The sequence below is a fragment of the Thalassophryne amazonica genome, chromosome 17 (genome assembly GCF_902500255.1).
Source record: "Thalassophryne amazonica chromosome 17, fThaAma1.1, whole genome shotgun sequence".
Lineage (NCBI taxonomy): Eukaryota > Metazoa > Chordata > Actinopteri > Batrachoidiformes > Batrachoididae > Thalassophryne > Thalassophryne amazonica.
Window position 1 is genome coordinate 9,319,419 of NC_047119.1, and position 14,992 is coordinate 9,334,410.

The 14,992-nt window shown below is 39.0% G+C and overlaps 1 protein-coding gene across 9 annotated transcripts in view; it reads left to right on the plus strand.

Annotated features, from left to right (window-relative positions):
- Window positions 1–14,992, plus strand: part of fcho2 (FCH and mu domain containing endocytic adaptor 2) — a 107,582-nt gene that overhangs the window by 44,780 nt on the left and 47,810 nt on the right. For all 9 annotated transcript variants that reach the window (XM_034193056.1, XM_034193059.1, XM_034193060.1 and 6 more), the window contains exons 3-7: window positions 6,941–7,015; window positions 7,104–7,245; window positions 8,732–8,884; window positions 11,459–11,563; window positions 12,478–12,576. In XM_034193056.1, coding sequence (XP_034048947.1) covers window positions 6,941–7,015; window positions 7,104–7,245; window positions 8,732–8,884; window positions 11,459–11,563; window positions 12,478–12,576 — 574 coding nt within the window. The remainder of the gene's footprint in view (window positions 1–6,940; window positions 7,016–7,103; window positions 7,246–8,731; window positions 8,885–11,458; window positions 11,564–12,477; window positions 12,577–14,992) is intronic.

Sequence of the window (14,992 nt, forward strand, 5' to 3'; positions counted from 1 at the left end):
GACCCCATCATTCTGTGTGGATGGTTGTCCACATCTTCTTTAAGTTTCTGTCAGCTTACTCCAGCTTGCTCAAACAACCAAAAGACATAGAGAATAAATTATTTGTGACTCCTAATTGTGAAAATGAGACTGAATGATTGTGTATTTGGATGTGGTCACCCTGTGATGGATTGCCAACCTGTTCTGCGCATAACCCACGCCCACTGTACACTGAGATAGGCTGGAGTCTTGAACAACATAAGATACATGAAATGGTTTGTTCAGGTTGGATAAAGTCATGTTGAGCTGATAATATGGCAGTCTTTAGGCAGCTGATCTGCTTACTTATGTTGGTGTTGAATTCGATTAATGTGGGTAATGCAGTTGTTTATACTAGCTGTATTCTTTGACAAACCACAGTGCACTTTTTAAAAGGATTTTGTACTTTAATTTGAATTGCTGAATGATACTGGCACCACATTTTAGGATTACCTTCACAGCTTCACACTTTCCTTTGCTTCAATATTATTACTTCTCAATACATTAGGTATGAAATAGGTCAGTTTTGGGTGGAGACCAGTGATCAGGTAGACAGAATTTTATTGCTGAAACAGTATTGACTGTGTTGCAGTTTTTCTGCCAAATTTCACCAAGTGAGGTGTCCTGTGGTATCAACTTAAAAATCTAAAATACAATGGCTCCATCTGGTGGTGAATACAGCTGGTGCACTGTGCTGTGTTGTCATCCCACCTCCATACATGAGAGTATTTTACAAAACCTCGATAGTGGATGAAGCAGGGATTTACTAGTTACAATGAGGAAAATAAGTATTTGAACACCCTGCGATTTTGCAAGTTCTCCCACTTAGAAATCATGGAGGGGTCTGAAATTTTCATCTTAGGTGCATGTCCACTGTGAGAGACATAATCTAAAAAAAAAAAAAGAAAAATCCAGAAATCACAATGTATGTTACTGCTGCAAATAAGTATTTGAACATCTGTGAAAATCAATGTTAATATTTGGTACAGTAGCCTTTGTTTGCAATTACAGAGGTCAAATGTTTCCTGTAGTTTTTCACCAGGTTTTCACACACTGCAGCAAGGATTTTGGTCCACTCCTCCATACAGATCGTCTCTAGATCTTTCAGGTTTGGAGTTTCAGCTCCCTCCAAAGATTTTCTATTGAGTTCAGGTCTGGAGACTGGCCAGGCCACTCCAGGACCTTGAAATGCTTCTTATGGAGCCCCTCCTTAGTTCCCCTGGCTGTGTGTGTGGGGTCATTGTCATGCTGGAAGACTCAGCCATGACCCATCTTCAATCCTCTTACTGAGGGAAGGAGGTTGTTTGCCAAAATCTCACAATACATGACCCCATCCATCCTCCCTTGAATACGGTGCAGTCGTCCGGTCCCCTTTGCAGAAGAGCACCCCCAGACTATGATGTTCCCACCTCCATGCTTCACAGTTGGGATGGTTTTCTTGGGGTTGTTCTCATCCTCTAAACATGGTAAGAGGAGTTGATTCCAAAAAGCTCTATTCTGGTCTCATCTGACCACATGATCTTCTCCCATGCCTCCTCTGGATCATCCAGATGGTCACTGGTGAACTTCAAACGGGCCTGGACATGTGCTGGCTTGAGCAGGGGGACCTTGCTGCCCTGCAGGATTTTAAACAATGACAGCATCATGTGTTACTAATGTAATCTTTGTGACTGTGGTCCCAGCTCTCTTCGGATCATTGACCAGGTCCTCCTGTGTAGTTCTGAGTCTTCTCAGAATCATCCTTACCCCACAAAGTGAGATCTTGCATGGAATCCCAGACCGAGGGAGATTGACGGTCATCTTGTGTTTCTTTCACTTTCTAATAAATAATCAGGCATTTCCTAGTTCATGAACCAAATCAGCAATTATCAGTCAGCACCAATCTGCGGTGTGCAGCATGAGTACATGGGTTTAATCTGTTTGTGCACTCAAAGACTAAAGGTCAGGAAACGTCTGCCAAAAAACACACTGAGCTAGTCCTAATAACGCTGTTTACTCAGCAAATAGACACGAGGGAAAATAAATTATTCATGTGCTTCTTGTGGCAAGAGAACGATCAAAAATACTTTCAGTTTCCCCACCTGCAGGCAGCTAACAGCAAGATGTGCAAATGACGCCTTAAATATGACACAACACTAGCAAAGATGCATGAGGTGCAAAATCCATTGACAATTTGCAGATCCATCATACAAACAGGGAAGTGGCAAAAGTGAATGCAAACGCAGCTCCAAAAAGAGCAGAACAGTAACAGGAAGACAGCCCATTCTGTGCAACCAACATACTCACATGGAACGTGATATCAATGAATACAAAAAAAAAAAATCAAAACAAACAGCAGAAACAGTACAGGGCGTTATGGTCTTTTCACAAGGTAACAATAAAGGAGCTAAATCTGGGAAAAGAAAAGAAAAAAATCATCTTAGAAAACACAAGCAAAATCACTGTGAACAATTATGGAATGTGCAGGATTCATAAGTGACTCCTTAACCTCTAGTTAACTTGTTAAGGATTACACAATGACACACTTCAAATGGAGAAGAAAAAAAAACAGAGGTGGTTTGAGTATGAAGGCAAATCAAAAATCACTGATTCAGAAAATCTATTTTGAGACAACCAATAATGACAACATGAAAAAGGTTTTTTTTTTTAAATTATTTTTACAAATTTATTAAAAATAAAACACTAAGATCACATGTACATAAGTATTCATAGCCTTTGCTCAATACTTTGTTGATGCACCTTTGGCAGAAATTACAGCCTCAAGTCTTCTTATATGTGATGCCACAAGCTTGGTGCACCTATCTTTGGGCAGTTTTGTCCATTCCTCTTTGCAGCACCTCTCAAGCTCCATCAGGTTGGATGGGGAGCGTCGGTGCACAGACATTTTCCGATCTCTCCAGAGATGTTCAATCAGATTCAGGTCTGAGCTCTGGCTGGGCCACTCAAGGACATTCATAGAGTTGTCCTGAAGCCACTCCTTTGATATCTTGGCTGTGTGCTTAGGGTCATTGTCCTGCTGCAAGATGGACTGTTTTTTTTTTTTGTTTGTTTTTTTAAATAAATTTACAACAATCTCAAAAAACGTTTTTCACATTGTCATTATGAGGTATTGTGTGTAGAAGTATGGGGGGGGGGGGGGGGAAGACAATTTCATCCATTTTGGAATAAGGCTGTAACATAGCAAAATGTGGAAAAAGTGAAGCACTGTGAATACTTTCTGGATGCAGGGTATACTGAAAATACGGCGATGGGATTCATACCAGTGCTTTGATAACACAGTGAAATGGCATAGACCACAAACACCCACTACAAACCTCATCTGTCAGATGAGACCAATAATCAATGTATTTAAGGATCATGTGCTGTTCAGGCTGCCCTTCGGGGTGTCTAATGTAGCTGAACCACCATTACACAAAGTTTTCCAACTGGCGAGCAGCACACATTAATGTCTGCATTAATACACTGCTTTCATGGTCAAAGCACTTTACACTGATGCCTCATATTCTCACACACACACACACACACACACACGCACACACATCAGGGTGCTGCCATGAAAAGTGTGCACTACATAGGAGGAGCCAGCTTAGGGATTAAGGACTTTGATGGAGGACCCCGAGTCTGACAGAGATATGAAGTGGGGATCCTCTGGTCACCAGCCCACCCTTTTAACCACCACCTACCTTGATGTTTAACATCATCAATCAGTAACTAGGTATAGTAGATTAGTATTACTCCAGAGACAGCTACCTGTTTTGAATTCAGTCCGTGAGACTCGCTTTGATGCAGAGCTTCAAAGTGCACTTAAACAATCTTGCATGGAGATCTTGCATGGAATCCCAGATCGAGGGAGATTGACAGTCATCTTGTGTTTCTTCCACTGTCTAATAAATAATCATAACAGTTGTTGTCTTCTACAAAAAAGCTTGCCTGTTGTCCTGTAGTCCATCCCAACCATGTACAGGTCTACAGTTTTGTCCCTGGTGTCCTTAGACAGCTCTTTGGTCTTGGCTATGGTGGACAGGTTGGAGTGTGATTGATTGAGTGTGTGAACAGGTGTCTTTTATACAGGTAACAAGTTCAAACAGGTGCAATTAATACAGTAATTGCTGAATAAGAGGGCTTCTTAAAGAAAAATGAACAGGTCTGTGTGAGCCAGAATTCTTGCTGGTTGGTAGGTGTTCAAATACTTATTTGCAGCAGTAACGTACAAATAAATTATTAAAAAAAATCATACATTGTGATTTCCGGATTTTTTTTTTTTTTAGATTAAGTGGACATGCACCTAAGATGAAAATTTCAGACCCCTCCATGATTTCTAAGTGGGAGAACTTGCAAAATCGCAGGGTGTTCAAATACTCAATACTAATTCGGCCCTCGAGGCCACCTGCCCGGCATGTTTTCCACGTGTCCCTGCTGCAGCCGCAAGTTGATTAGTTTAGTCTGAGTTTTATACGTCTTGATTGGTTGAGCACACCTGACTTAGTTATGTAAATTAGCATTCGGTGGCGCAAGGGAGAGTTGGAAAATTTGACTCTGCCCTTGACTACGGGAGTTGGTGACCCCTGTCCTGGAGATATATTTTCTGCAGCTCTCCTGCTGAAGACCAGACTAACAGTGAGACTTGATTTATTCTGGAGCCGTTTATGTTCTGTCAGCAGCATCTTAAATCAGCAGGTTGTACTCATATATTCCTAACATTTTCTTATGTATGTATTGTTCTTAATTGTCATTAACCCTCAGTAAAATACCGCACATACTTATTACAGTTCTTAATGTACTGTTGGTATGTTAAGACTGAATCCATGATTGTAGTGCAGTGGTTTCCTGTACAAACCCTGAGGCCCACCGGGCCGGTGGTAATCCCAGAGTACCACAGTGTCAAACAAATGAGAGTCAGCAACTTCTTTAATAATGTATTTAATATTATAAGGTTTTGATATGTCAGACATTGTTTCCTTCTCGCAGTACAGCACAAGAGTGTGAGTTTGAAAAGTCAAGTTCAGGCAGCCAACCTGAGTTATGTTAGTGCATTCACATCACACACTATTTGCAAACTCACAAAAATGCTTGCCTGTACTTGTGTGTTTTTTATATCATGGATGTGTCATTTTGTTTCCCCCTGGCTGACCCGGTTCCTGTGATGTGACTGCAGAGCGAGGCCAGGCTGAATTTGACCTGCATAATTCAGGTTTCCCCTGTAGCACCCCTCCCATACTTATTTTATTAACTCCTTTCACATTTCCACAGCATAAAGCAAGAGAGGGGCAAATAAATTATTTGTTCACAGAAAAAAAGAGGAATGATCCAAGGCACTTTATTAGGCATTTTATTAATATGACTAATACATGGCAAAAACATATTGCATCTACGAGTTTAGTCACCCCAGTGAAGGCCAGTGCACACTGTAACACGTAGGTGCTGTTTTATATGCATATTGTTTGCCATGCATTAGTCATATTAAAGACATTTAAAAGTTTTATTTATCTCATTTTTTCCAATGAGGTGCCTTGGTTTATTTATTTATTTTTGTACTAATATTGATTGCCCCTCTATGAAAGAGCACCTTGTAGGAGTTTATCAAACAGATGGTCTTCCACTTTTGTCATTTTTAAGTGAACCACATATTTCAAGAACTAGTTTTCATATTTTAATAGCTTCAGTGAACAAATGACGAACCAAGCCACACTGTTTTGGCTGCATTCGTACATTGTATTTAGCCAAACATTCATGTATAAGCAGGGGTCTGTGTGTGTGCGTGCATGTGTTACAATGTACTGGCTTGTCTGTAGATTTGACTGGTCATCTTTGGAAAGGTGAGCGAAACATTTTTGCCCAGTGACTTACACGCTGTGGACTCTGCGTAGATCTGGTTGCATGCACTCAAATTATTTCTCTTTGAGTTTACACATTGAGACCATCATCATCACAAAACTTCACAAAAGCCTTCAGTCAGATCTTAAGCTGCAGCAGCTGGTCTCTTTGCATGCTTTTAAGGTCTTTTAAAAGACATTGATATAGGCAATTCATGTGTCCATGTTTTAGATCATTTTTAGATATTTTATTAATTTTTACTTCCCTTTTATAAGATTCAATAGCAAATGATATGTTATGGATTCTGTTTAGATTTGCATAGTTTTATTGTGTTTAAGTTGCACAGTACATATGTGTTTGATAACAGAATTATTGTTTGTTGCTCATCTTGGCCAGAACACTCTTGGGGGAAAAAGCACATTTTAATCTCAGTTAGTGAGATTGGGTGGTAATCCAAGGAGCTGCATTGCTGTGTTCCTGTAATAATAATAATAATATATGTAACTTTAAATAAAATCCTCTTTACATCTAAATATTTTAGGGTTTTATCATCATTGCTGAAGCTGAGAGTCAGTGTATAAACATGGTGCTGAAGTATTTTGTCAGTTGGTACAAAATGGGGAAAAAAAAGCCCTTTTTCATTTGTTCAGGACTGATGGGCCTGACCAAGGGTTAAACAATCTTCCAAGCAGCTAGGTTTCAGAATGACGGCCATTTTCTAAGAAGTGACTTGTGTGTTCTTAAAAGACACACCCATGACATGACGTGGAGTATTTTTGAACAGTACAGTCTGCATGATAAAATGTATGGAAGCATACCATGTCTCTGTTGGCCCACTGAGCCAGTGATTTGTGGAGTTCTTGGTCTGATCTGGCCCAAGATCTAAACATTGCTCTCAGGACCTCGTTTGCTCCAAATGTGGGTATTTTTGGTCAGGGTCTTCACTGGTTCTGTGGAATGCCCCATGTGGGTCACACTGACGTTGTAAATGCTTTGGGCAAGCGTGTTCCTGAACAGAATTTTAAAAAGACCTTCAAATCTAGAATTAGTTTATTCACAATAATGTCATAAATGTTTGTTTGTCACTCCCTTTTCTTTTCTGTCTCAGGAGTACCATTGAAGAGGCTTATGCCAGGTCAATGACCAAACTTGCCAAATCAGCAGGCAACTTTTCTCAGCTTGGGTGAGTCTGGTCAGCTTTCTAAAAACAACATACACTTTAATTTGACATGAGTGTGTATGTTTGAGGTGTGTGTGATCATTTATTGCAGGACATTTGCTCCAGTGTGGGATGTTTTTAAGAGCTCGACAGAGAAGCTGGCGAGCTGTCACATGGAGCTCGTGAGGAAACTGCAGGAGCTTATAAAAGAAGTTCAGAAGTATGTGGACGAACAAGCCAAGGCACACAAAAAGGTACATAGATACAGAATTAGGAAAACAGTAGCATTCAGGGAGATCCAGGTGGACACTTTTGTGTCTTTGAAATCTTTTCTTCTTTTTTTTCCTAAAGTTATTTTTTTTTCCAGTGTTGCTAAACAGAAAAGACAGAAGACCCATTCTCACCTAATGTTTTCCTCATCACTTGTTTCTTACAGTTTGTCATATCACTTACAGTACGTGAAGCCACAAAACACTGTATTACCAGGATAACAGCAAATGGGAATTAAAGTACCGTAGCTTTATCTGCGCCTTAAGCACGAGCACAAGCCGTCACATTTTTGCTCTGCCATGTCCCTTCAGTCAGTTTCCCTCTGAAGTACATATTGTACTTTAATAAGAATAACAATTATAAACAACCTCAACAAAATTAGAACCAGCCTCTTTGAATAAGTACTTATTCATGGTAACAGTACATGACTGAGTTAAAGTTCAGTCTTTCAATTAGCATGTTCCATGTTTTGTTCATCCTTTGTGTACAGGTATTGTGACTGCATTACTCAAAAATCAAAATGGGCAGACTAGTTCTGCTATTAGTTGTAGAATCTTTGCTTTGTTCTTTGATGTGTTTCAGGATCTTCAAGGAAATTTTTACTTGTCTTGAAAATTTTTGTAAAAAAATTGGTCCATTAACCAGAATCAATAACTAGATTGATAAAATCTCGTCATTTCCCATCCAGAGTCTTACTGGTTCCTGTCTTGCTGTATGGTTGTAAGACTTAGACACTAACCAGTTAGTTAAGACAATAACTGGATGTCTGCAGCTACGTTTCACATGGCTGCAGCAGATAGATGGCTACTTTCAAGAGGTTGGGATGGACCATTTGTGTGGGTGGGTGGGCGGGCGGTTGCCATCAAAACCCATATATGGATTACCAGCCCAGTAATCCATAACGTGGTGGATGTCATGATGTAGAGCACTTGCAACTGCCCTCAGACTTGACATGACCTGCCACCACCTTAAGAGAAAGTAACTACAGCATGATGCATCTGCATCAACTCTATGTTGTAAATTACAAATTTTGCTTATATACATATTTGAATTTCATATTTGTTGACTGAATAATCAGCAGTTCAGTCGGGGGGTCAATAAATAATCAAGCAATAATTGGAAATACAATGTTATTGTTTGATTTTGTGAAGTTGTATGTTGAATCAGTCTAATTGTTTACCAGTTACTTACATAAAACTGTACATAAACATGTCACAATTTTCAGAGTTTCCTTCATTATTGTAATGTATTTGTAATTGAGCAAAGCCCTTTGTTATTTTTGTGAAATTCTAATGTTGGCAAATTTAAATTAAATAAGTGTAACACTTCACGCGATGCTTTTTTTTCCCCATTTTCTGCTTTTGTTTATGACACAGATGATTCCCTCACAATATCACCCTCAATTTTACTTACATTAGCCAATGCAATGAATGTGACATGTCAATGGATTGTACATTTGTATGTTGTTAGACAAAAGAAGAAGTTGCGTCTACCCTGGAGGCCGTTCAGAATATACAGACAATCTCCCAGGCTCTGCACAAGTCCAAGGAGAACTATAATGCCAAAACTGTGGACCAGGAGCGCCTCCGCAAAGAGGGAGCCACCCAGAGAGACATGGACAAGGTATGAAGTTACACACATATGCACGTAATCAGTGTATTTATAGCACGGTGTCTGTAGATCCAGTGTAGTCACGTGACTTTAGGTACTTATGCAGCAAGTTTGATAGGCAAAAGAGGCCAATAGAAAAGCACAGCACAAATTTGCACCCATCTAAATGTGTTCAAGACTTACTTGGTGAGGCCCAGGAACCGTGTATGACAATATATTTGTGAGTTGGATTGCAGGACCCATACAGACTTCTTGGATAATTTAACACTTTTTTTCCTTCACAGCATACATGGCGATTAAATAGAACTAGTTCAACTTGACACCACATGTGTCAGGATGTCTCACAATCGAATAACATTGATCAGACAATGGACCAGGTGTGAGATTTACCCGTAACCTTCCTATCCCAACTTGGATGTGCATATATTAATTTGTCAGAATATAGATTCAGAAAATGGAGATTCCAAAAGAAACCCGAGGTTAATGGGATCTGGTCACAAATAGTCAGACGCTAAATTAACTTGATTTAAAATGAGGAAGACCAGAACAGAGCCAGAATGATAAACACACATTGTGGACATATAATGTGCTGCTTTGTTAACAAGCAGGGAATTTGAAAAGCAACGTGCCTCACAATGCAGAAGCTCCTAATATAACTTTAGGAAATATTGTAAGAACAAATCATCACATATGATGAATGTGTTTATTTTTCTTAAGATCCTGTGACATGAAGAGTGCAGAAATTTTGTTTCTCTCCTTCCTCTGTAGTAGCGATGGACAATATAGACTTAAAATTGTACCACACTATTGCAGAGTATTTTTGTGGTGAATTAATAAAATGCTACCATTTATCACACTTATGTGGCCAAAATACACCAGACTTCCGCAAAGAATTTGTGTGAGGCAGAGGTGCTTGTTTCTTTTGTTGAAACCCTGAACAAGAACAGCTGAAAAAGAAAAAATGCTGCACACCTTTAAAGGACCTAACTTCCAAGATGTGCAAAAGTGTACCAAAGGCATAACACGGAGCCGTGGAGCAGCCATAGAGGGAAACATAGAACAAAAAAATTCTGCATTTTAAATGTTATTGTGTGTTCACAACATATAATTTGTTGCAGCCGTTTCATTAAGTTTGACTAATTTGTGCTCATGAAATAAATGATAAAATTATTTTCCCAGTGTATTCCCAACACGTGTTTGTTGTCGCTCTGGATATGTGTTGCCTCCGTAGTGAATGTCACAGGATGAAATTCTTAGTGCGGGAAGAAATTCCACCAGTACAGTGGAACCTCGGTTTTGAACTTAATTGATTTCTAAATGTTGTTCTTAAATCAAAACCAATTTTCCAATAAGAAGCCATGTAAAATGTATTAATCAGTTCCTGGCCCCAAAAAGAACACTTTTTTTTTACCTTTTTAACAGCATTTCATGTATAAAAGGCAGACAAAATACAAAAAATGCGCATAGTATCTTATACAAAATACTGTACAGTAATTATAATAAAATAGGCAATTTAATTTCACCTTACCTGTACAGAACAGACCATAAGAACATCAGGTAACTGAACATCTGAGCGGATCAGATGCCTCTTTTGCAGTGAAACTCTGGTTGGATTTAATGTTGTATGCTAACAGCGTTCGCGCTTTAGCAATTTCAGCAGCAGTGGTTTCACCTGTTAGCTCCACCTAATGTATGATTACTGGAAAAATACGTGGCTCATATCTTTAAATGTCCACAGCCAAGTAAACCGTTAGAAGTACCTTGCAGTCCCCAAAAATATGATTTAATAAACAAATGAAGATGGACTTTCTTTCTTTCTTCTTCTTTTTATTTTTCTTCTTTTTCTTTTTTTTCTTCTTCTTCTTTATTGGCAGATTGCAGCCCAACATGGTGCATTACTCCACCTACAGCAGAGGTGTTCGTGAACCAAGACATTGTTTGAAAAGTCATGCATTTTTCTTTTAAAAAATATGTTTGTGAACCATTGTGTTCATAAAGAGAGCCGTTCTAAAACTGAGGTTCCACTGTATATGGATAATGGTCCAATATGGTACGTCCCATCTCTCTGTGCACAGTGGAATCCTGACCCATTTCCAGCTTTAGTAATTTATCTCGCATCTTTCATGCAAAAAGAAATTGAGAACAGCGTACCACTGTGTACCAAATGTGTTCTGCATTTCCTACTTGTGATTGTGCTTGTTTGGGGAAATGATAAGAGTCGCGCTGTTGGTTTGAGCATGTCTCTTAAGCACGTTCTTCTAAACATGTAGATGGACTTCACTGAAACGTCACACAGTGGTAGCACACTGTATCAAGATGCACATGATGGAAAATAATTCTGGTTCTACATCTTGAAGGCGAAATAACTGGACTTTTGTTTTTGTTGTATGTGAATGTGTGTTTGTTTTAAAATACATCATTTAACAATTATATGCATAAACAGACCTGTTGGGTTCTTGAATCCAAATGCTGACCAGTTTGAAAGCTGCAAGCTTGACCCAGCATGTTTAAGCCTGATCACCAGTCTGTAGTTTCAGCTGATCTTACAAAACAGTTGTCATTTATTTTCTTATTTTTAATTTGCAGGCTGGAGTCAAAGCCAAAAAAGCCACAGAGACCTACAAGTCTTACGTGGAGAAATATGCCACAGCGAAGTCAGAGTTTGAACAGAAGATGGCAGAAACTGCACAGGTATTGTGATTGATTGATTTTTTTTTCTCCTCTTCTTTGTTTGCATGTGCTTTACGAGAACGTGTGTTCTGTGTCTCGTTTGTCTCTGTGGTATATAACGCTTTTATTTTGTAAACTGCCAGCACGTGTGTTCAGTGTTTCGTGTCCTGTACCATCTCCAGAATATGTTTTTCCTTTGCAACGGGAATCTTTGTGGGAAGCCCTGATTGGTTTCATCTGCACGAGTGATTCGATAAACTCCAAATTAAAGTCAAATCAACAGAATTTGGCCTTCGTATCCTCCTGCACTGCAGCAGCTCTGCCACCAGAAATGGATCCAGTTAGCTAAGAGTTATTGTTTTTCCCCAGAGAAAGCAGCATTGTAGGTTTGCTTCCTCTGGATTTCAGACCACGGCTCATCTCATGTGCAGCACATGTGGACATGAGTTCTAAACACGTGCTCTCTGACATCACCGGGGTTCCTACATGTGTGTCCTTTTTGTGTAAGTGAGCCTGTGGGCGGGTGGCTGTACTAGTTATTATTGTGGTGCAGTCTGGTTGTGTGCCTCTTTATCTGTGTGCGTTTGTGGTTTGAGAGGCTCATCTTCCTCTCTACCCACAATGCAATTTTCCAGTTTATGATTATTTATACTCATTCTTCTTGGTTTACCCTAAAAGTACAGAATCACGCTCAGATGGGAGTAAACACGAGCATTTAAACTTTTCATTTCGCCTAGTTACCCACACCATACGACCCGTTCGTCAGCAGAAATTAAACTAGGATGCATTTTGTTCTTTTTTTTTTTTGTTATTGTGGCGATTTAATAGGGCTGACAACATGATGCAAATTAGTTGGCATGCACTTAATTAGATTTCCATTGAGTGGATGATTTGTTGCATCGTCTTGCATTAACCACGCTCCGCCTGTGTTGCAGAAATTCCAGGACATTGAAGAAAACCACATTCTCCACATGAAGGAGATCATCAAGTCATACTCACAGTCTGTTGATGAGACGCACGTTCAGATAGGCGAGGTGAGTGTGCGCATGTATATTCCATAACACATTCCTGTGGGCGGGGGTAGGTGTCTTACCCACCCGACGCTGTGCTCACTGGGTTTCCTATGTGTCATGTCAATTAGCGTAGTCTTTGATCTTACTAATCATTTAACTGAGATCCAGGAAACAGTCCATTCTGCCTTTTGTGCGAACCCATTAAAAACTGATCAGAACTCACTCTTACACTGTCTGAGCAGCCCAGTCTCACATTTTTTTTGTCCTCCTGTCACAAAATGATTCAAATTTTCGTGATTTTTTTTTTTTTTTGTTTTGTTTTTTAAACTCACTATTACTAACCCTACTCCTACCCCCAACCATAACCATAACCTAATCCTACTGCTTCCCCTAACCCCAACCATAACCACCCTGATCCCAAGCTGCACTTTAAATTACATGCAGCCATCACGGAATGAATTACAATGAATTTGTGCTGCCATGACAAAAAGTTTGCACTTTTTGTCACAATATGATGAACCAATAGATTAATGTATATTTCCTGCTGCAGAATCACGACAGTCTGTGAGACTGGGTTGGTCTGAGACATCTTCAGAAGATCACAGACTTCCCAAATACTGTCTGAAAATTAAGTGATTTGTGTCCATAAAAGTGTGCATAGTTTTTTTTGTTTTTTTTTTAAGTGTCAAATTTAGCTGTATGAGGACATTCAAACACCATTGGCTGTCACATTAATCTTCACTGAGATTTAACCACAGATATCCTTTGAATTATTTATTCAGCAATCACACTTAATGTGCCAGAGAATAGCCCACAATGAACACATCTGCATTGCCATTCCCATTACTCTTTGGCTGTTGTGTGTTGATAATATGGCAGTGTCCACACTGTCCATAGATGGCGGCACAGATCCACTGAAAACAGCTTGGTTCAGTCAAAGCTGCAAAGAGGAACTCCTGCTGAGTGCTTGGCCCCACAGTTCTAATATGTCAAGACAGGAGTTGAACCAGACTAACTTCTTCGCTCCTTTTTGTTCCGTACGAGTTAAAAGATTTAAGGCAGTTTAATAAGAACTTTTGATTAGCTGACAAATAGTCTTCAGTGTTGGTTGCTTCTGACAGACAACATTACCGTTATCACATTAGGTTGAGGTTAAAGAGAAAAGGCAACATGAGAGCACAGCAATTTGTACTGATAAGCAAACATTCAGTTCTACTCTCATTTACAATTAGAAGGCAAAATAAGTAAATTCAAAGTGTGAAAAGACTATTTAATATAGTTGGTCATAGAGTAAATCATTTTCACAATGACAGATACAAACCTCAATGAGGAGGTTTTCTTCATTACGGGATGTGAAAAAGTTGTCCATGTGTTTCATTAGCAGTTAGTCTAATTGATTGATTGTTTTGGGTCTTATTTTTTTAATGTCCAAATTTTGATTTCAGCTTCTTAAATGTGAATATCTGGTTTCTTTGCTCTTCTATGACAGTAAAATATCTTTGGTTTGTCAACAAAACACATTTGAGGATGTGATCTAGGACATTTCACCATTTTCTGACATTTTATAGGCCAAATACCTAATTTATTAATTCAGAAAATAATCAATAGACTAAGTGATAATGAAAATAACTGTTAGTTACAGCCCGATGAAATATGTTAGGATTATATTTTCTCTCTTTTTTTTCTCTCAGGAAGAGGCCAAGGTTTTCTTCCCTTTTTTAATGATTGCCTTTTTAATTTTTTGTTTGTTTTTGTTTTTTGTTACTAGTAAATTTACCAAAGGATAATCAACTATTCAATTCCGCTTTTTACTATTCAATTCCGCTTTTTTATATTGTGCTAAATCACAACATAAGTTGCCCCAAGGCCCTTCACAAGAGTAAGGTCTAACCTTACCAACGCCCCGCTGAGTATGCATGTTGACATGCTTGGTAAGGAGAAACTCATTATTTGCAGCCCTAATGTTTAGTGCCCTGTTGCAAAGTAAATCTGCAAATGTAACTCATCTGATGTGGTTGGAGTCAGTTCATGCAGCATAGTCATACAATATTATAACAAGAGGTCACATTAGGTTTGTGAAACCAGAGACATTTCACCTAAACTAGCTCTCTAAAAACTTTTGGATGTTTTTCTTAGCTTTCCTGTTCCTTTATTACCTAAGCATTGTACAAGGGAGGTAGTTGAAAGCAGAATGCTGTTTATACAATACAGGGCCACCAACACACGGGCTAGGTCTTTATGATCATATTACAGTAATGAATTAAATTAAAGCATGGAGGTTTATTCTAAGTTTTTGTATTAAGGCTTTCCAGCAGTACATTATTCAACAATACAGTGCATCCGGAAAGTATGCACAGCCCTTCAGTTCTTCCACATTTTTTAAATGTTACAGCCTTATTCCAAAATGGAGTAAATTCATTTTTTCCCCTCAAAATTC